Genomic DNA, 23,674 nt, shown 5'->3' on the forward strand with positions numbered 1-23,674 from the left:
CTTAAATTATGACACCTGTTGATTTTTACTGCTTATTACATTTTCTTGTATTAAAAAACTTCTGAGAAAAAAATTGTGACTGTAACAGAAAATAATGATCTTATACTTTGCCCCAAAACAATTTAATTAAGATTACAAAACAGTACCTATAAGTCGTGGAATAATTGTTTTGTTGATGACAGCAGACAAGATTTTCTTATCAGAACTATCTTCCTTCTTTGAATCTTCCATACTATTATCTATAAATTTTTCTATAGATGTGAACCATGGCATCTGTTTTAAACCTATGGAATCAAACTTATAAATAAAATTATCAGTTATAAATAAATTCTTAAGCATTAGTTTATTTTTAAATGACTAACTTTTTCAGTAACTAATGGAGCTTTCTAAGGATCAAAAGCAAATAATTCCATAATTTAACTCCATATATACAGTACTAGAACACTACAGCTAGGCAGGATGACATGAGTAAGACAGGATGTCTATGCAATATGCATGCGTTTCATACATTTTTATGACAAATCCCAAAATGCCCACTGTGCGTTAAAAGCTGACCATACTGCAAGTACTGTCAGGAGCAAAATACACATTTTTAAGATAACTCAGTAAGTGCTATTCTTATTTATTTATACAAATTTATTTACCTCATGCAAAATTCATTTCTGGCTCTCTAAAGTCTCATAAGCACAAATATGTATTTTGCCTGTGATTTAGCTTACTAGGCAAATAGCAAATGGCCAGTTATTTGTTGAATGAATGAATGAACAGATCTCTGCTGGGCCTAACAGAGTACTCCATTCAGCTTGAGTGGTTAACAACTAGGCTGCTGTCCCATCAACTACCTACCATTTTCTTAGAGATAAGCTTGGTTTCTATACTATACCTAACACAGAGCCAACAGACATGCATGACTAGGGCAGAAAAAGATAAAAGAACATGACGCCATCCTTCTCTTTGTTAAATCTTCACCTTCAGCTCCCCTCTCTTCCTATAATTTCATTATCTCATTTCTGTTTCCTTATTAGGCATATCGAGACAGATGTCCTGTTATTATTTCATTCTCTACAAAGTGAAACTTCCTTCAAAAACTGTTCCCTCTCTGAAAAGTCCCCATTTCTATTAATGAAACTACCATTGTTCTAACAACCCAGAATCCAAACGTCGGGGTTATCTTTGGATGTGAGGTGTTAGGTTTATTCTTAGCATTTTACTGATTCTTGCTTCATAACACCTCTTGTAATCAACTTTTTTCTCTTTTTGTTACTACCACCCTACGTAAGGAATTCATCACCTTGGACTTGGGCTACAGCAAATCCTTCCAATATATACCCCCACCTTTTATCTTCCTTCCCTCTAAGTTAGCCTACTGCTAAGATTTCCCAAACCATTACTTTCACCATGTCACTCCTCCCATTATTTACCAAAGAAAGTTCATACATATTAATTTAGGACCTGAACACTGTGCAGTGTCTACCTCTTGAAGTCTATTTCTCCCTATGCACCTTTATGAAATACATTCTCCTGTTTCCCCTCCTTTTAAGTCCTATATACCTTTCAAATCCCCATTAAAATCCCTCCTCCTCAATGCACTAGCTTCACTAACCAACTATTCCCAAGAAGTCATCTCCAACTTCAGAATTCCTGGTACATGTTGATTTTCCAAGACTAAAATTCTTACGGCCTAAAACTACCTTTATTTTTTGAGTGACCTTAAACTTATCAAAGCAGCAGCTTTAAAAAAAAAAAAGTGTTTCCTTTACTGGTGTTTAGTGTTACTCAGCTTCAAAAATAAAGTGCAAACCAAGAATAAATATAGATTATTACTCCAAATCACCAACTATCAAATCCAACTCTAAAGGTGAGGTATTTTATAGCTAACTTGATAACAAGGGAATTTAAGTAACTAATGTGATCAGGATTTTTCATATGTTAAGCTTAAATACCTTAAGAGGATTCCAATTAATCAACTGAACTCGTATTAGGGGGTTTAAAAGCTTTGGTATGCATAAACCAATGAAAGCTTCATAATAAGAATCAGGAAACTTTTCTCGCCATTGTTGAAATTTTAACAAAATATTCTGGATATTACAAAAATCATCATGCACATCTTCAAAGATCTTCTTATGATCCTGTAAAATGTCACCTGTGAACAAAATGAGTTTTTATTATGCATTTTAACCGAGCTTCCTATAAGCAGTCATATATAACTACTAAATCAACTGAGTTGAAACTTTCCTTTGATATTGACATATAAACTAGTTTTCATTAAAAAGTTACTTTAGTAATAGTAATATCAATACTAACAATCTACCATTTATTGAGCCCCTGCTATATGATAAAACATTACAAATATATGATCTCATTTCATCATAACTATCTTTCCTAAAAGTTAGGTGTTACTAGCCTACCTATTACAGACAATAAACAAGCAAGCAAACACCATCAGATTTAGGGACGTCAAGGAATCTGTACAAGATCACACTGAATGGAGGCCCTCTTCAAAGCCATCTCATTGACTGCAAAGCCCACAACTCTTTCAACTATACATATTTTACCTTCTCATAAAGGTAAAATGGCTTTACTATATTCAATTATTTTAAATGACAAGTGTTAATACAGAAAGTACGTGGTGAGCACTGAAACCCATAATGCTCATGGTTCCTTTGTAACAGGAAATGAGGAAGGCTGAGGGAAAATAACCATAAAGATGCAGTAATACTCACAATGCTCCTCCGTTTTATCCCAGTTTTTCAAAGGTAGGAAAAGTCTCCAAGAACACTTCTTTTCCCTAAAATTTCCTATTGTATACAGCTTATGTATTTAAGGACAATCAATACAAAGCAATTCCCACTTCGAATAAAGATACATTAGAAACTTGGTGGCTGACCTTGACTTTTTTGGAAGTCAGCCGTGTCTGCTGAAGATAGTTCATCATCACTAGATGTCCCTTCCTGATGATCACAATTCCCAGAAAGTGCCCTTGCTTGTCTTCTTTGTGCCCTGTATTTTTCAATAAACCCAAAATCAATGAAAAATAGCTCCTGCTGAAAGTAAATGCTTTAAAACAGTAGAAGTCATAATACAACATTATATTGGCACACAATTTTATGTTAATATTTTTGACATTTAAGCTTCATTATTTTGAATTGGTTGTTCTCCCTCTTTTTTCTTATGATATTCCCATTTAGGATATTCCCATAGGCTACCCAGACTTTGAAGAATGGGTAACAATATAATTAGGACTGGCTTCTACTGAGCAGCAATTTCCAGCCTGATAAATGCCATTTTACTTATTCCTTTTGACTGATCCAAATACACCAGTGTGTCTTTAAACCCTGGGATTGAGAGTTTAAATTATATTTAATTAAGATTGCTAAGCTATTTTGGTTTTACATCATTCTCACAAATTAATTTGTTAGGTTATGGTTAATTATACCATGTAGTTAAGTATATTTAAGTAGTGAAAAATACTTGCTCAATGATGCTTTTAAGTCTTCACTTTATATAGCTACCTTCGAGATTCAATTTCTTCTAAAATCCATTGAGTTTTTTCATCTATAACCAAGCTTCCATTTGTTGATGTCTCAGCTTTGCCTATTTTCAAAAGAAATAAAGTGAAACACTTTGAAAACAAAAGTTATATCTTGGTTGTGTATATGTGTGTGTGTGTGTGTATGTATGTATATATATATATATATATATATATATATATATATATATATATATATAAACATATATTACATGCTTAAGTTCTATATTACATCATGCAATGAAAGTGCAACGTTAATTCCCTATCACAATATTAATAGGCATTGAGTTTGGGAGCTTAAAAAAATATATATTGAGGACAGTAACAAAATTCCTCTAATTTCTTTGTCTCGGATCCTGTTTTAGCAGTTTTCACCAGTTTTTTTGTCCCTGTAGCTAAATGCTAGATACATTTGCATTACCAATATGTTATTCATATTATTTCCTATTTTGGCATGTACCATAATGCATGACCAACTCAATGTCCTGTTTGAAAGTCATTTTGCTTTTGCTATTATCACCTACTTGATAATCTCATTACTTTCACTATCCCTTGAGCACCTTAATCAAAGAAACACATCTTAGAAAATACAAAACCAGTGTGAGAACTAAAAGCACCCCAATCTTAAACAATGAGATTTTATAGATGATACTATACTGAAATCAACCAGAATTTCTTTAACCTCCATAACCAAACTGTGGAAGGGCCATGGAAATTTTATAAAGTTAGATTTCTGACAAAGTCTATGAATTTATGCCAACTCATATCAAAATAGTCATTAAATGGCCATATACATATTTTGTCTTAATACTAAGTAACTGGAAGTTATATTTTTTGGTCTTAAGACTTAATTTAAGACCTTTTAAAATCCTAGCTCTAAATGTTTTGGGACTTTTAGAAGGGAGTCGGTTAAAGATTCATGGAAAAATACGTAAAAACATTATTTTTTAAATACAGGAATATTTTTATTCTCTAGCTAATAATTTAGCATAATAAATAATGAATTATATTGAAGATGTAAAACACTAACGTGATAACTGTTGTAAATACGTTGATTCATGTTTTAATTCATCTTGCCTGCGTTTCATAAAGGTCATGGCTTGTTTTAAAAGGAGTGCATGCATGGATGATTCTATTTCTTGGATGTTGATAATCTGCAATACATATATAAGTAACATTTTGTGGATCATCAATAATAATAAAATGTAATCATTTATGTATTTGCATGTATATATGCTCAATTCTCATATAAACATTTGCATACTATCACCTCTAGTTTAAGAAAAATGCTGTGAGGAACAGAACTAGCTGCTAATACTTTCAATTTAATAAAACCAGAAAATCAACTTACAGTACTACACAGCTATAAATATCATAAATAATAAAACCAAATGGGCTGAAGTCAGGAACATAGGTAAGAGTGGACAGATAAGAATTTTATTTGTTTGAGCTAGAAAGAGGAGAAAACGATGGGTTGTTGGGTGTAGCCATTTTTACAGGCTGAGGGAGCAGTCTGTGTGTGTGTGTGGTGGAGGGGGGAACTTGAGGAAACTGGTAAAATATAAAAAGTGGAGAATGGAAGAGACTAGACAGGTAAAAAAGCTGTGAGGCAGAAATGAGTGATTAATTGAAACTGGCATTCTTATATTTCTGAGGTAATTTCCTCCACTCCAATGATGTTTCATAGATAGATGCTGCTATGGACACATCAATGTGTAGACTAGTAAGACTTTAACAGTGTGATTTTTTTAAGGATGAGTGAAGAAAACTACATTGTAATAAATACTTCAGAAAGTAACTACCAAGTGATATTAAAAGGTGGTCAACTTAAAATAATAGTAAATAAAAAATAATGCAGAAAGTAGAGTGTACTGTATTTCTAAAATGGTTAAAAAAAAAAGGAACAAGATCTTACTATATGGACTTAGAATGTATATAAAAAAGCCAGAAACTATAAAGAAAAAAAATATGATTCATAAATCTGATTAACACAAAATTCTCAAAAAAATGTGATTAGAAAACCATCGCAAAAACAAAACCAGAAGACAAAACAAACTAGAAAGTTTATATACATCAAGTAGGAAAAAGCATTAAAAATTTAAAGCACTAAAAAGCTGCAGAAAAAACACCAAGAAAAAAAAGGGGGAAAAATCTCCAATTGAACCAAAAAGATAAGCGGGCAAGGGGAAAAATAATTCAAAAGGAGAAAAGCTACATGTGTTAGTAAAACAACACATGTCTGAGATAAAAATAAATATATGAAAACAATAACCTTTTTTAATGTAGTAAACTAAAAATAAAACATACAATTTTTCTAGAGAATAGTTTAGCAATGTTTCATAAGCCTTAGAAATATCTAGACCCTTTCACTTAATAATTCACTTTTTAGGAATTTTTCTAAAACAGATGAAAGTTTAACACATACATTTATATACAAAACTTTATACTATCCTAGCTATTCAATATTAAGCAAATGCTTAATATCACAGCATATAAAAATGTATAAGGAAAAATACTAGAGTTAAGTACTTAGTTGTGGAATTTAGGCTTTTTGTAAATCATATGATAAGAGAATTTCTCTATAAAAAATAAATGATATAAATATCTATAGTCATGTACCTTTTCATTAAGACAGTCAATTAAATTGTCCACATAAATTTTCATGCTTTTATAAAATTTAAAATTTAGAGCTTGATTTGATGAATTTTCTAGGTTCTGGATGGCATTCTTTGAGCTCTTGACATCTTCTACATATTTTTCATATTCCCTCTGGTGTGAGCGGTGAGTATCCTGTAGTAATGTTAATCTATAGAAATAAAATAAAGACAAATAAAAACTGACTTATTTTTCAAACTTTCATTTCTACTATAGTAAGTAGCAGTCTGATGAGAGTTTTTTCAAAGCTACCTTACAGAGACCACCAAGGAAACTGACAATCTCATAAACCTGGGCTTATGAGACTTGCTGAGCAGAGGAGAGCATACAAAGAAAGTGGTCTTGAAGGGAAAGGTGGGAAAGGACACTTAGGTTTTTAGGTGCTCAAGCTAATAACAGGGTCGTTTCAGTCCTTTCCTTTTGCATAAAATCCTGAGTTATATGCAATACTACATGAAATAGTTGTAATTCTAGTTCTTTTCTTCCAACTAAAATAGTATTAAAAAAAGAATAAATGATAGTTGTTATAAAAATAATCTTGAATTAAGGCAACCTCATCATTTAATATCACTACTGAAAAGCAATGATGTAGAACTAAGGTTGGAGAATTTTTTTCTATGAAGTCCACATAATAAATATTTTGAGCTTTGGAGGCTAGATGGTTGTGTTGCAACTATGTATTCAATTCTGTGTTGTAGTATGAAAGCAGACAGACACATAAATGCACAAGCATAAGTTCCAATAAAACTTTTATTTACAAAAACAGCCATGTATCTAGAATACAGATAACATAATATTTAAAAACTGGTACAACTGAAGATTTCCATATATTTATTTCACTATAAAATGCTATAAAATGTTTTCTACATCAAACCATTTAACTGAACAACTATGACCAAGACATTATGGCTGCAATATGGTAAAGGTATGAAGTTACTTTAAAGCTGATTTATACAAAAGATACAAGGGAGAAAAAATTTAACCTCTTCCTAGGGTATCAGAAAAAATTCCCAGGTATTAAAAAAAAAAGAAAAAATTTTAAAAACACAGTACTTACAAAAAAAAAAAATACAGTACTTGCTTTGGCAGGAGAAATAAAATCTCTCCTTTTATCAAATCTTATAATAACTAGACATTTACTATCAGACTTATTCTTTTATATATCTAAAGATGAACACTACATCCTGAGTAGTAAAACAGAAAACATTTAAAATGAAACTATCATGGGGTTTGCCTTAATTTTAGCAAAAATGCCATTAAGATTAATACTATTTAAAGGAGCAGTAGAATAAAGCTGTGTTTTGAAAGGTAATCTTTATCAAGAGCCATAAAAATATGCATAACTTCCCAGCCAGTATGGGTCAGTGGTTGAGCATCGATTTATGCACCAAGAAGTCGCTGGTTTGATTCTGGGGCAGGGCACATGCCCGGGTTGTGGGCTTGATTCCCAGTGTGGGGCATGTAGAAGGCAGTCGATCCATGTTTCTCTTTCATCGATGTTTATCTCTCTCTCTCTCTCTCCCTTCCTCCCTCTCTAAACATCAAGAAAAAAATGTTTTAAAAAATATGTATAACTTTTTAATATGTATGACCTTTTGCCAAGGTCAACTTTCCCTGGATATTTATTTTAAGAAGTAATAGATGAAATGATCTACAGAAACAAAATGTCACTATCTGTAGCATTATCTACAATCAAGAAAATTTAGAAAAGTGTCCAAAAGAGAAATACTTACGTAAATGATATGTCAACTATATGGATGAACAAATATTACTATTATGCTTATCTTTTACTAGAGGCCTGATGCACGAAATTTGGAGCAGGCCTAAGCCGGCAGTCAGACATCCTTAGCACTGCTGTGGAAGCGGGAAAGGCTCCTGTCACTGCCGATGCACTCGCCAGCCGTGAACCCGGCTTCTGGCTGAGCGATACTCCCCCTGTGGGAGTACACTGACCACCACGGGGCAGCTCTTGCGTTGAACATATGCCCCCTAGTGGTCAGTGCACGTCATAGTGACCAGTTGTTCTGCCTTCAGGCCAAAACCGGCTCTCCAACATCCCCAGAGGGGTCCCAGATTACAAGAGGGTGCAGGCCAGGCCGAGGGACCCCACCAGTGCACAATCAGGGCCGGGGAAGGATGTGGGAGGTTGGCCAGCCAGGGAGGGACTGCGAGAGGGCTCCAGGGTGTGTCCGGCCAGTCTCGCTCAGTCCCGATTGGCCAGACCCCAGCAGCAAGCTAACATACCAGTTGGAGCGTCTGCCGCCCTGGTGGACAGTGCACGTCGTAGTGAGTGGTTGAGCAGCCTTAGGATATCATTAGCATAATGCACTTTGAATGGCCGACTGAATGACCGGACACTTAGCATATTAGGCTTTTATTATATAGGATTGTAGTCAAGAATTTTTAGCAAAATTTATAATCTTAACCACTTTATGTTCAATATTATAGTATTAACTACATGCACATTGTGAAATGATTTCTAGAACTTTCTCATCTTGCTAAATTGAAACTGTATGCCTACTGATCAAAAATGTAACTGTAATTGCTGCATTTCTAGCTCTTTCCCCTTCTTCCCCATTCCCCTGGCAACCACCATTCTACTTTTTGTTTCTAGAGTTTGTCAACTTTATATACTTCATGTAAGTAGAATCATGTAGTATTTATTTATCTGTGACTGGCTTATTTCACTTAGTTCTCAAGGTTCATCAATTTGTAGCATGACAGGATTTCCATTTTTTTTTTTAGGTTGATAATACTCCACATTTTCTTTATCTATTCAACTGTCAATAAATACTTGGTTGCTTCCATTTATGTTATTACAATTAAAGTCTGTAATGAACATGGATGTGCAAATATCTCTTCAATTATTTTCAATTCTTTTGTCTATGTATCCAAAAGTGAGACTGGTGGATCATCTAATTCTATTTTTGGTAGATAATGTAGTTTAAAACTACATGAGATAGAAACCATAGCCAAAAAATTATGGTTGGCAAGGGTGTGCAATTAGGTTTAACCAATTCACTGAAGTATAAAGTTGGGTTGCTGATTTGAGATATCCCTTCTTTAATGTAAGCAAATAGTTGGATCTTGTTTTTTTTATTTTTTAACTAGAGGCCCGATGCACAAAATTCAAGCAAGGGGCTCGGCCCTTGCAGCCACGGTGGCTTGCCTTGACCCTTGCACCCCTGGCTTTGTCCGGAAAGTCGTCTGGCAGGAGGTCCGGAAGGTCATTTGGCTGTCCTGTCTAATTAGCATATTATGCTTTTATTATTATAGATTCATTCAGCCACTGGAAGTGTTTTGATTGTAGAGTTTAGTCCATTTATATATAAAATGATTACTGAAATTTCAGGAAGGAGTTACTATTGCCATTTTGTAAACCATTTTATATCCATTTTGTCTCTTTTTCTGTCTTTCTAACTTGCTTTTTTTGGGGGGAGGGCGATAATGATATGCTCTGGAGTCTTTTCTCATTTTCTTTTGTGCCTCTTTTATAGATATTTCCTTTGTATTTACCACAGGGATTACAAAAACATTTTATGTATGTATGTATGTAGTTATGTATTTATTTTTTAAATATTCCCAAGGATATTTTTCCATTGATTTTTAGGGAGTAGAAGAGAAAGGGAAAGACTAGACAGAAATCTCGATGTGAGAAAAACACACCCATGGTTGCCTCCTGCATGAGCCCCAACCAGGGCCTGGGCAGGGGAGGAGCCTGCAATTGAGGTATGTGGCCTTGACCAGAATCAAACCTGGGACCCTTCAATCTGCAGCTGACACTCTATCCACTGAGTCAAACTGGCTAGGCTACAAAACATTTTAAAGTTGTAGTAATATATTAATTTGGTAATAATCACATACAAAACTACTACTTTATATCTTCCCCTCCACTTATTATTAATGTCCTACATTACACTTTAAAATTTTATATTCATTAACACAGTTATAGTTATTTTTTTATATTTTAATTTCTATATCTGAATTAAAAGCAATTTTCACACCACCCTTACAGTATTACAGAATTCTGTTTGTCTATATATTTAACTTTACTAGAGAACTTTATATTTGTGTATGCTTTGTGCTGTCTAGTGTCCTTTCATTACAATCTGAAGGACTTTTAGCAATTTTTCTAAGGCAGATCTAGTGGTGATGAACTTCCTCAGCTTTTATTTATTCGAGAAGGGCTTTATTTCTTCATCATATGTGAAGAACAGTTTTGCTGGATGTAGTATTCTCCGTTGGCAGTTTCTTTCTTTAAGAACTTTGAATATATCATCCTACTCCCTTTTGGCCTGATTTTGTTGAGAAATCTATGGGGCTCTCTTGTTCATGATAAGGTGCTTTTGAAGCTTTCAAAATTCCATTTGCCTTTAGAAAATTTAATTATAATGTGTCTCAGTGTAAGCCATTTTGGCTTCATCTCATCGGAGTCCTTTGAAGTTATTGAAATTCATTTCATTCCGCAGATTGTTAAAAGTTTCTGGCCATTATATATTCACACCAGAGGCCCGGTGCACGAAAATTCATGCACTCGGGGGTGTCTCTCAGCCTGGTCTGCGCCCTCACAGTCCGGGACCCCTCGGGGAATGTCCACCTGCCAGCTGAAGCCTGCTCCCCGGGGGATCGGGCCTAAGCTGGCAGTCAGACATCCCTCTGGCAGCCCGGGAGCCCTCAGGGGATGTCCGACTAACGGCTTAGGCCCAATACCTGTGGGAAAGACATCCTTAGCACTGCCATGGAGGCAGGAGAGGCTCCCGCCACCGCCGCCGCTGCATTAACCAGCCATGAGCCTGCTTCTGGCTGAGCGGCACTCCCCCTGTGGTCAGTGTGCATCATAATGACTGGTCATTCCTGGTTGTTCTGCCATTAGGGTCAATCTGCATATTACCTTTTTATTATATAGGATAAACTCTCTGCCTGATTCTGCCTCTCTACTTCTTGGACTCCCATAATGTATATATTGTTCTGCTTGATGGTGTCCTATCAATCCCTTAAACTTTCTTCACTTTTCTTCATTCTTTTACCTTTTTGTTTCTGACTTGATAATTTCAAATGATCAGTCTTACTAGTCACTGCTTCTTTCTTCTGCTTGATCAAACCCATTGATCCTCTCCAGCAAGCTTTTCAATTTAATTACTGTATTCATCTCCAGAATCTTTTTTTTTTTTTTATAGTTTCTCTGTTGATATTCTAACTTTGCTCATGTATTGTTATCCTGAGTTCATTTCGTTTTGTTCTCTTGTAGCACACTGAGTTTCTTTAAGAGGATTAGTATAAATTCTTAGGTAATGCACGATCTCTGTTTCTTTAGGATTGGTTCTGAAGATTTACTTTGTTTCTTTGATTGAGCAATGTCTCCCTGTTTTGTCATGTGTTTGGTTATTTTTGTGTATTTGAAAATGCTTTGTACTGGAGAGGAACTTCACCAAGTAGCCTGGCTAGAGATTCTTTAGGGAGAGGGTGTTTTCTCAAACTTTTTATGAGGGATGCATCTTCTCTAAGCTTCTACATGAAATTTCCCAAACACAGAGGTTTGTGTGTTTCTTTTTCAGGAGTTTGTAGTCTCTTGTTCCCTCTGGCTGGCACTGCAATAAGCCACTAAACTCTCTTTTATCCTCTGTGGCCCCAGGTGTTCCAAGATAGACAAGGCAGAAATTAGTACTTTGGGGAGTCTCCCTAAAAGCAAGAATGTTGGATGTATGTTCCACTCTTCTTTTTCCCTTCCAATGGAGAAGCCATGAGTTCAGTTTTTCTCTCTAATCACAAGCAGTGATAGCTTATGGGAGGGGCTGATGCAGTTGAAATGAAATGGCTTTTTTTACTCACTACAATGTGACTATTCTTGGCTTTGAGCCTGCCTGCAGTACTGTGACTTCCTAACTGCTTTCTGTAGTTCTCATAAGGCTTTTATAACACATATTATTGTTAAGTTGGTATCTCTGTGAAGGAATGACATCTAGAATTTTGTATTCTGGCATCTTGCTGTCATCACTCCCAATATAATACTTAAAAATTAAGGGCTACATAATAATGCAGATAAATGCTTATAACAACACTAAGAAAAAATACATAGAATTTCCCCAGCCTGGGCCCTGGTCAGGGCACGTGCAGGTGGCCACCAATCGATGCGTTTCTCTCACATCGGTATTTCTCTCCCACTCTCTCTAAAAATCAATGGAAAAATATCCTTGGATGAGGATTTAAAAAGCACAAAAAAAAAAAAAAACCCGGCAGAATTTGATATTTATTGAATTTAGCCATGTAATACATACCTCTTATAAAGATCAAAAAGACATATACAAAAAAAGAAATCAGTTGTGTTAGTGTAGTAACACAGGTGATGCTATTTTTCCTATCAATCTATTTAAGATTAATACTTGTAGTTAATAGTTTAAAAGACTATACATATAGTGCTAAATTTTCACTATTAAATGTCTAGGACAAGTGTAAATTTTAATATGAATATTACTTACCTACTATTTATTTGCTTCTTTATAATTTCTAAATTTACTGGTGGAAATGAAATGGAAGTATCAAACTTCTTCACTGTTTGAAATTCACTACTGTGAGAAAGATCTATGTTTCTTCCCTAAAAATAATATAAAAATTAGTTTTCAACATTCATTAATCTTACAATTATTAATAACATAAAAGCAGATTATATACTTCAAGAATTCACTAGGTCAAAATTCTATGTCATTGACATTTTTCATAGATACAATAAAATATTTTTAAATTCTCAGTTTTCAAATAAAGAACTTTAAGTTAACATGTAAGAGGCAAATTACAAAATCTTCTTTTTCTTTTTCTTTAATCCTCACCTGAGGACAAGAGAAAGAGGAAGAGGAGAGAGAGAGAGAGAGAGAGAGAGAGAGAGAGAGAGAGAGAGAAGGAGAGAAAGAAACATTGACTGGTTGTCTTCCATATGCATTTGACTGGGAATCAAACCCACAACCTAGGTGTGTGCCCTGATCAAGAATTGAACCTGAAACTTTTTGGTGTATGGATTAATACTCCAACTGAGCCACCCGGACAGGGCACAAAATTTTATTTTTCACAAAAGCATGGTTCTCAGTGTTTTTAAAGATAGTTTGGTTTATTATCTAAAGTAAAAATTATGCAAACGAGTAGTTAAGAATAAGAACTGTGGCATGTTTTTCCCCAAAAGTATTTTTTTAAATGTTGTTGTTATACTGATTTTAATAAAAAAAAGGGGGGGCGGGGGGAAACGAGACTAAGCCTGTTATAGTCATAAATAGCCTTCTAAATCATTTCCCTGGTCAGAAACTTCTAAATTACAACCAAAGACCAACCTTTACTTAGTTTTTTAATTTTAATAACATGCAGATTTTTACAATACTTTCTTAGCATTTTTACTAAAAGATTAAATAAAACCTTGTATTTTTACAGTATTATACAATTTATAAGCACTGTGATTTAGATCATTATAATTTTGAGCATTATAACCTACTCAGTTAAGTAACATTATCATTCCCCATGTTATTGATTTAGAAAACTGAGATTTAGAACAATTAAATCATTTGCTCAAAGTCATACAAATATTTATAGAGCACTCACAATATCAGGGACTGGGGGATATAACACTAAACAAGATAGTTAATAATTCTTAACTTCATGGGATGTATATTTAATTTTTTAAATATATTTTTTATTGATTTCAGAGAGAATGGGAGAGGGAAAGGGAAATAGAAATATCAATGATGAGAGAGAATCATTGACTGGCTGCCTCCTGCATGCCCCATACTGGGGATGGAGCCAGAAACCTCTGACCGGAAATTAAATCATGACTTCCTGGTTCCTACGTTGACACTCAACCACTGAGACACATCGGCCAGGCTGGAACATATATTTTAATGGTAGTGTTAGAACTCAAATCAAGAACTTCTGACCCCAAGTACAATATTCTTTTTGTTTGTGAGTTTTGTTTTAAACCTATTTGTTTAAACTTCACATTTAAGAAACTTACCATCATACCTAATAAAATGGTAATATGCAAATTACCATCACTCCGCTACGCCCACGATTGGGCCGTTGGGAGGCTGGGGGCGGGACTCGGGGTGGCCGATTGGGCTGACTCATGAGTCCCCGTCCCCCGTTCCTCCTGCCGTCCCCAACGGCCGGAGCTGCGGGAGGACCCATGGGGCCAGCGGAAGGCGCCGGTGGCGGAACTCCAGGTGGCTGATTGCATGGCTGCCGGCACCAGTTTTCCGCCAGCAGCATTCCTCTGGCCACCTGCCGATCAGAGCGCCTCCCGCCAGCGTGATGGGCCACCCAGAGTTCCTCCACCGGCGGCGCGGAAACGGAGCTGGAGGAACTCTGATTGCGCTGGCGGCCAGAGGAAACGGCACTGGAGGAACTCGGGGTGGCCGATCGCGCTGGAGGCCAGAGGAAATGGCATTCCGATCAGCGGGTGGCTAGAGGAAAACTGGTGCTGGCAGAAAACTGATGCCAGCAGCCAGGTGAAGGAAGGTCTTTTGCACGAAACTTCGCGCAATGGGCTTCTAGTATACTATATACTGTCATTTACTATACAATTAAAGATAAAGATACAGCCCAGCTGGCGCAGCTCAGTGGTTGAGCATCAACCCATGAACTAGGAGGTTACAGTTCGATTTCTGGTCAGGGCACATGCCCCAGTTGTGGGCTTGATCCCAGTGTGGGGCATGCAGGAAGATGATTAATAATTCTTTCTCATCGTTGATGTTTCCATCTCTTTCTCCCTCTCTCTTCCTCTCTGAAATCAATAAAAATATTTAAAAGAAAGATAAAGATACATTCCTTTCAAATAGCTTGTAATAAATATGTGGAAGGTGTTTAAAATCTAGTGGGAAAAGCACATATGTACATGGTGTAGTGGGTTAAATAGTGGCCTGCCCAAATCCCTAGAACTTACAAATATGAACTTATTTGGAAAAAGGGTCTTCGTGGGGTATAATTAAGTGAAGCATCTCAAGATGAGATCATCCTAAATTATCAAGATGGCCTGAAATCCATCAAGTGTCCTTATAAGAGACACTGTGTAGAAGCACAGTGAAGTCCATGTGAAGAAGGCAAAGGAGTAATGTAGTCACAAAGCAAGGAACACCTGGAGTGACCAGAACTTGGAAAAGGCAAAAAAGGGATTTTCCTGAGAGCCTTTAAAGGAGCATAGCCCTGCAACACCTTGATTTCAGACTTCTAGACTCCACAACTGTGGGTGAATAAATGTCTCTTGCTTTAAGCTGTCACATTTGTGGTAATTTGTTATAGGAGCCACAGGAAACTAATACATGACATAAAAAAAAAAATTACCTTTGTGATTTTAACTGCTTTCCTCATTTGCTGCTGTTCCCAAGTATCTTGATTTTCATCTTCCTGACTTTCTTCACTTGTTTCTTCATTTCTGGTTGCTAGGAAAAAATAACAGCTCATGTATAAATATTCAATATTTTTCCAATTCTAATACAGCAACTAACATTTTTGGGGGACTCATGTGCTGGCTTAGTAGCCTTTTAGATGTGTTAACTTATTCTTCACAATAATTCTGGGAAGAAGGCATTATTACTACTCTCATTTTATAAATGAGAAAACTCAATTATTAGAAGGTTAAATAACTTGTGTGAAGATAGGGTTGAAGCTGGGCCTTGAATCTATCAATTTAACTCCAGAAACTGTATTCATCACCCAACTGTCCTACTCAAAACATCATAGACTCATAAAAAAAGCTTGAAAAACAAAACAAAAAACTTTTGGTTTTCCCTACCAGTCTCTCAATTCTGCATGAGACTCTAAATATTTAAAAATAACTTTTAGGTTATAAGGAACCAAGTCTCACTCTGAAATAATAGCATTTGAAGTAACAAAAATGTTGGCAAAACATAATATTGTTTATAAATGAGAAATGTGAAAATGGTCCTTTGAGATCTAGATTATTGTTTGAGGAAATTGTTTATTATAGCAGGGAAGATTTTAATACCTGACATCTAAAATCCCTGTAGATGCTTACATGTTTAAAAACTAATCTTTATATGCCCTGGCCAGCATGGCTCAGTGGTTGAGCGTTGTCCCATGTACTGAAGGGTTACCGGTTCAATTCCTGGCCATGGCATATGCCCAGTTTTCAGGTTCAATTCCTGATTGGGGTGTGTGTGGGAGGCAGCTAATCAATGTTTCTCTCTCACATCAATGTTTCTCTCTCTCCCCCTCTCTTCTACTCTAAAAAACCCCCCCAAAAACACAAAATCAATAAAAACCCATCTTTATAAAGGTGACAATGAAAGTTTTTAATACCAAAAATAAGACTGAAATTTTTTTAACCTGTCAAAAATATCAAGCAGAGATCAAATGATCTATCCTATATAATAATAGCCTAATATGCAAATAAACCAAAAAGCAAATGACCGGTCACTATGACACATACTGACCATCAGGGGCTGGCAGACACTCAATGCAGGAGCTGCCCACAGGCCTCAGGCCAGCCAAGGTGGGTGCTAGCAGGGGCCCCCAGACTGCCCCATTGGTCACCCCGTGAAGGAAGGCGACCAGTGGCGGTGGGGGGCGGGGCTGGTGAGTGGGTAGCGCCAGGCTGGCCAAAGCAGGTGCCAGCAGGGGCCCCCTGTTCACCCTGCTGGTCACCCCACAGATTGGCTCTTATTGCTGGCCTGGCCTAGGGACCCTACTTGTGCAAGAATTTCGTGCATCGGGCCTCCAATATATATATATATATATATATATATATATATATATATATATATGTATATAAAAGCCCAGCAACCGTTAGGGAGGAACGACCAGAACAACCAGTCGCCATGACACGCACTGACCACCAGGGGGCAGACGCTCAATGCAGGAGCTTCCCCCTGGTGGTCAGTGTGTTCCCACAGCAGGAGTGCCACTCAGCCAGAAGCTGGGCTCATGGCTGGTAAGCACAGCAGTGGTGGCGGGAGCCTCTCCTACCTCCGCGGCAGCGCTAAGGAGCAGCAAGGCAAGTAGTTAGGAGCGAGCAGGCGGGCGGTAAGGAGCAAGCAGGTGTGCAGTAAGGAGTGGCGAGCCAAGTGGTAAGGAGCAAGCAGGCGGGCGGTAAGGAACGAGCTGGCGGGCGATTAGGAGCAAGGGGTCCCGGATTGCAAGAGGGCACAGGCCAGGCTGAAAGGATCCCCCCATGAAGAGGGCCTCTAGTCCAGCGGTCGCCAACCTTTCGGACCTCACAGACCATCGGTTGGTGACTGCTGCTCTTGTCTATATATATAAAAGCCCAGCAACTGAATGGCGGAATGACCGGATGACCTGTGGCTATGACATGCACTGACCACGAGGGGCAGACGCTCAATGCAGGAGTTGTCCCTTGGTGGTCAGTGTGCTCCCATAGTGGGAGCACCATTCGGCTGACTGGGATAAGCGGCTGCTCCCGCAGTGGGAGCAGCCACTAGCAGGCCCATGGTGAGGCTAAGTCTCTGTACCTATCAAATACCTGAGACAATCCAGACTTTGGCCTGACCCCACCAGCTGATGCAAGCCCTCTAAGGTGTGTTCTAGAAAGAGCACGGGGAGCTGGCATAGGCAGATGGCAAGAGGGTATGTGACTGTGGACCCCCCGGGGAGGCTGTCCTGATGGCTGAGGTTCCTGGAGCATGGATGCCCTGAACATTCCCAATGGTGTCACCGACCTGGCATCACACATCAAGGACATTCACTGAGTGGCTTTGCGGTGCAAAGCTCTCTGCCAGGTTCCTCTAGGACACAGAACATGCTTTTACCCAAGACATTACCCCAAAATATCAGCTCAGACTAATTTCCTCATTCAGCAGTAGCTCAGAGAGGGGGTCCACAGCCGCTCAGCTGACCAGGATGAGCGGCGCTCCCACAGCAGGCCGATCGCCGCAGGCCACACATCCCCATGTGCACGAATCCATGCACTGGGCCTCTAGTAGTAAATAATATACATACCCTTTGATAAAATTTTGATACAGATATGTCTTTTAGAGGTCATGATGTCATTGACCAAGTTGGTATTAAATAAAAAAACAACTTTAATATCCATTAGACTATGAGACACTACATTATGCTTTTATGCAGATTTTAATCATAGTATTATCTATATATATAAAAGCCTAACTGACCATTATGACAGAACGACCAGTCGCTATGATGCACAGTGACCACCAGGAGGCAAACTCTCAATGCAGGAGCTGTCCCCAGCCCCCATGCCCCTATCGCCAATGGGGCCTGCCGGCCAACCTCCTGGTCCTTTCCCCCGGCCGGGGGTGGGTGGCGGTGGATGAAGACGGCAAGGGAAGGAGGAGGGGAAAGGCGGGGAGGCAGGGAACCGTGTGGTGGCGGCATGAGCAGGTGGTGAGGGGAGGAGGAGGCGGAGAGGTGAGGAGGCGGGGAACCTGTTTGGCCCTGATCGCCACCCAGGCCTAGGGACCCCACCTGTGCACGAATTTTGTGTACCGGGCCTCTAATATCCTAATAAAAAGCCTTGATGTTCATATATTGTAAATAAGTTAAATATGTACTTGTTTCTTCAGCCATTCTTTGTCTAAGTGTCTGAGGCTTTAGGGTAAATGGTATTCTTTTTTCATGGTCATCAGGCTCACTCTCAGGATCTTCATCACTATCTTTCTTCGTATCAGCGATGGTAGAAACATGTTTTACATCCAAAGAAATATAGTCTTCTTGGGCCCTGGCCAATTCACGTTTTCTGCGGGCTGCCTGAATAAAAGCTGCATCAGGGATATTTACTAAAAGAAACAAAGAGGGGGATAATAAAAACCAAACACCAACAGAAATAAATACTCTTCACATTAAAAAACAAACAAACTGGTTTTCTAATTTTTTTTCACTATTTTGATATGAATGTAAATGGCTCACAGTGTACTTCTGAAATAGAACACTATTTTGACAGAGATTAATTAATTTTTAATTTTTAAAATTTATTTTTAAATGAACCAAATGAAGAAGTATCAGAAAATATACTGAAACCACTCCAATTTATCTTTTAACTCTTTTATTCATCAGGTGCTGTTGCTGACTTTTTGTTGAGGGCTAGCAATTTTATTTCTAGAAGCTCTGGATTGTTAGGGTAGAGATGGGAGAGGGCCTAGCATGAGTTGCTCAGTCAGTGACAATTGAAGAGGTTAGTTGGTGATAGACCTAATAAAAAACCTTAATGCCCATATATTGTAAATAAATTAAATATGTACTTGTTTCTTCAACCAGGAAGAAACAGATCAGTTGGTGATAGACCAGTTTGACATACAAAGTAACAGGGATACTATACTATGATTCACCCCTCCCCATTGGACATCCAGGCATATAGGGAAGTGAGAAACAGACTAAAATCATCACAGAGCCAAGTTAGCCTTCAAGGTAGTGTGGTGATTCCCATGTGAATACATGTGAGATGCTAAAAAATGTACAGGAAATAATCAGGTTCATTTACCAGGTGAAAAAATATTTAAGTAACAACATCTTTTAATAGAGCTGTGTTTTATTTTTTCTTTATTTTATACAGTATAAACCTTATTAATATGGACTCTTTAAATTCAAAACAAGTTTCTTCATGCATGATCTAAACTGAAATTAATCTTTACACTGTGGGAAGAAATGGTTTCGTAAGCAAAATACTAAGGTAAACAAAATGGCAAGAGAAATTTTTACCATTTCAAGCACTTCAAAATATTAATGAGGGGTGTCAAGTCATTGAGGCTCAAGTAATTATTTTCTAACCTTTCCCACAAACTGGTCCAAATTCCTTTGAAAATAAATAGAAAAAAAGGTCAAATTCCTAGAGATGCAGAAATGTTCCAATTTTTTAAATAGAAAATAAATAAATAAAAAAGAGACAGATTTCAAATAACCAGTGCTTAAGAAAAACAAAAAGTGCTATGAAGCAGTAGCTGCTGAAGTGCTACTGCTAGTACGTGGTAATAACTAGAAACCAATATGTAACCAGGAGGTCATGGTTTGATTCCCAGTCAGGGCACATGCCCAGGATGCGGTTCGATCCCCAGTGTGGGGCATGCAGGAGGCAGCCGATCAAGGATTCTCTCTCATCATTGATGTTTCTGTCTCTCTCTTCCTTCCTCTCTGAAATCAATAAAAAACATGTTTTTTAAAAAAAGGACACAGGCTCTGGGGCAGTGGCTGGGTTTGTATCTTAGCTGTGCTTCTTATAAGCTGTCTGAGGTTGGGCATGTTATGTAATGGAAATGTAATGCAGAAACTTTGACCATCATCAGTAATAACCTACTTGTCCCATACTTGACTACAGTTTATGTTATTAATAATAAGATCAATGGTACAGAAAATACTGATATTAGAAATAAAGTTCCTAAACAAAATCACAAAAATTACCAACCTATTGATGAAAATTCTTCTTCCAGAGAGCTAGAGCTGTCAGAAGATGAACTCTGATCATCCTTACTTTCTGAGGCATCGTATGTTCCATCCTCTTCATCTGTTGAAAGGTCAACTGTTCTGCATTCTAACGGAATATTTTTTAATGTAACAAAAAGAGTCAGGATATTAGAATTAATAATTAAAATTCTGAGCAACACCATGGCATACGTATAATATGGTGTTCTAATTTTACTCCACATACTTAAAGTAGACATACAGATCTTTCTCCAACTTCCGTTCTCTCTGAAACCAATGGACAGTCTAAAAAATATACAAAGACTTACCCTACTTGAGAAGAGGAAAGGGAACACCAGAGAAAAACAAACAAAAAAGAAAAAATAGTTGTAGAGAATAAGTATAAAACAACAACAAAGTTAATGTGCCCTTAGAATGTGTTAGGCACATTGTAACTTGTTTTATACAGTTTATTTCATTTAATATTCACAATTCTATAAAGTAAGTGCTATTACTGAGGACAACTAGCATCTTCATCAGGACTGGAGAGGCTAAATAACACGTCCAATGTCACAAAGTTAACCAGTGGAGAAGCAGGGCTTTCAACTAAATTTCATGTGGGCGGGGAGGGGATGATAAATACCAAAACCCAATTAGGGACAAACAAATCCAAGATAAAAGTAAAGCAGTGAAGCTCACCAAAGAAATGGTCCCACATTCCCCTATTAGCTCATTTTGATTCATCAGCATATATCAAAGGACACACCAGAAAAGCTGTTGAATCTTCTATTGGGATCCTCTCCTTAGACCTCCTCTAAATCTCTGGCCTTTTGAAACCAGATAAAAACCCTTAAGACCAGTGGTCGGCAAACTGCGGCCGCGGTTTGCCGCTCTGTTGACTAATGAGTTTGCCGACCACTGCTTAAGACAAAGGACCCAGTGTGTGCTCTCTCTTGAGCACACCCGCACCCCCTTCCCTTTTCTCCTAAGCTCCAAGCGCCCCCAGGAGACTTGCAACCAGGGGAGCAGCAGGCTGCAGCAGCTCTGGACCTGTCTCCAAGGCCCCTCCTGGTGCCTGGGTAACTTGTTCCCTGAGCCCAGGCAGCCCAGTCCAGGCTCACTCCTGCTGCTGTGATCTTGCCTCTTCTATCTTAAGCCTTTCTTTTGTTTCTCTGTTCCACGCTTTAATAAACACTCGCTCAAAATCACCTAGACCCACACGTTCCAGACCATGACGGGGCAGACCCATTCCAGTCCCAGTCCCTTTCCGGTGACAAGATGACTCACGTAGAGTAGAAAAACATACATTCTATGCAAACACATTGATGCTGCTTGAATCCTATACTTAAGAACACATAGGTACTTAAAAATTACTGCATTGTATTCAACGCTGTTATTGACACAGTCTACAGTGTCATCAACATACTGTTACTTAGTGATATATATATATTATTTTTATCTCCGTTTTCGCAAATAACTGATTTAACTCTTTTGTGACGATTTAACATAAACAGCAAGTCCTGCACTAAAGCTATAACTGGTGATGGTTCAGCTGATGGTACAGATGAGCCTCCAAACCGCGCAGGATTCCTTCTACTCCCCCAGGAGCCCAATGGGGTGATGCGGCTGGCCGACTCGCTCACCATCATCCCACCATTGAGCGTGGCTCGTGGTCGGCAGCGGGTTACAGAACCTCTAGTGGCCTCTTCCCGCTCCGCCCCTAGCCCGTCACCTGGGGCGCCCACCCCGCCGTCCCAAGTCACCTGGGACGCCCGAGCCGCCGTCCGCTCGGGGAGCAGCTCCGGCCGCGCGCCGGGAAGTGGCCCAAACCCGGCCCCGGCCCCGGCCCCGGCCCCGAGGGCCCCGGACGCGAAGGGGCCTTTCCGCTGCCTCCGCGCGGTCTCCATCAGAGGGCGGCCCTTCCTCCTCAGGGCCCGGGACTGCCTGCTCCCCCGGCACCCCGCGTTCAACCGACGGCTCCTCGGCGCTGTCGCTGTCACTGGAGTCGGCTCGACGCTGCCGGAAGGTCCTTTTCGGCCTGTGAGCCATGGCCGAGTCCTGGGCGCCCCGCGCGCGCCCACTTCCGGCGCAGCCAACCCAGGTCACCGCCAGGCAGCACAGCGCGCGCCCCCGCCCCCCGCCGGCCCCTGCCTGCGCGCGCCCGCTCCGCGCACTGGCCACGCCCTCTTCGGCGTGCGCATGCGTGCCTTGCCTTCTGGGAGTCGGTTGACCTGGGGACCCGGGATGCAAAGTGTTCCCTCTGGGAGGTCAGCCTGTGCGGGTGGTGCCGGCACGTTCCCACCGACTCCCGGTACTCCGTGCCTGGGAGAGCAGCGCTCACAGGCTGTCCTTGTGCAACCCTAACTGGGAATCGCTCTGCCCGCGTCCTGGCCGGGAACCCAGTCTGCTGTTTCCTACTTTCTGGAGAGAGTACAGTTCTCTCTCTAACCAGGAATTAAACAAAAAGAAGTGTGTGTATTGCTTCTGAAAGCTAAACAGTAAAAATCTACGTATAAACGATTGGTGTACAAATAAGTAAAAATCTTATGATTGCTTCTAGGCATCAATAGAACCTGGTTAAATGCTTTGGTCCACAAGAAAAAAAAAAAGTATCTGAAAAAAGGGGTGTAATTTAGAAAGATGCGGGGGGAGCGGGAGAAAGAGAGAGTTCACCCTGGACTCAGAGTGGTTGGTCCACTTGGTAAAACCCATGCTTACTTCGGTGCCTCTGACCATATCCATGTGGGGCAAATAAACATTTAGTTTAATTCCTCCGCATGTTTCCTGTTTTAAAGTTCAAGACTTTCCAAGAGGTTCATAGAAAGGATTATTGTAAGGGATAAGTTTCCAGACACGTTGCTCAGAAAGGGAGAAATTTAAGAAAAATATGTGTGATGTTGGTGTTCCAGAAGGCTGTCCTTTCCCTTCAGATGTCACCAATTTACAATCTATGTTCAAGAGAAATGTGACTTCAGTGTTTTCAGCTAGGTTCAGAGCCATCAGCTGATGTGGGATAGTTGCTTACCTCCTCATTTTAAACTACATTGCCTCCACAGACAGCACCCTTCTCTTATGCATCTTGATGCGCCAGTACTTATTATATAAATACTGAGTGAACATGAATTCAAC

General features: G+C 38.9%; 1 protein-coding gene across 6 annotated transcripts in view; it reads right to left on the reverse strand.

Moving 5' to 3' along the window:
- Positions 1-22,663, reverse strand: part of GCFC2 (GC-rich sequence DNA-binding factor 2) — a 39,652-nt gene extending 16,989 nt beyond the window's left edge. Inside the window, exons 1-11 of one of the 6 annotated variants that reach the window (XM_079792627.1) lie at positions 22,309-22,661; positions 20,550-20,675; positions 18,706-18,930; positions 15,500-15,597; positions 12,661-12,776; positions 6,149-6,335; positions 4,560-4,683; positions 3,513-3,594; positions 2,888-3,000; positions 1,944-2,143; positions 147-297 (exon numbers count right to left, since the gene is read on the reverse strand). In XM_079792627.1, the coding sequence (XP_079648753.1) occupies positions 147-297; positions 1,944-2,143; positions 2,888-3,000; positions 3,513-3,594; positions 4,560-4,683; positions 6,149-6,335; positions 12,661-12,776; positions 15,500-15,597; positions 18,706-18,930; positions 20,550-20,675; positions 22,309-22,594 (1,708 nt within the window). In that variant the 5' untranslated portion in view covers positions 22,595-22,661. The other 5 variants (XM_079792628.1, XM_079792629.1, XM_079792630.1 and 2 more) reach the window with 5 other exon arrangements.
- Positions 22,664-23,674: the final 1,011 nt, after the last annotated feature.

The sequence above is a fragment of the Cnephaeus nilssonii genome (assembly GCF_951640355.1).
Source record: "Cnephaeus nilssonii genome assembly, chromosome: 15".
NCBI lineage: Eukaryota > Metazoa > Chordata > Mammalia > Chiroptera > Vespertilionidae > Cnephaeus > Cnephaeus nilssonii.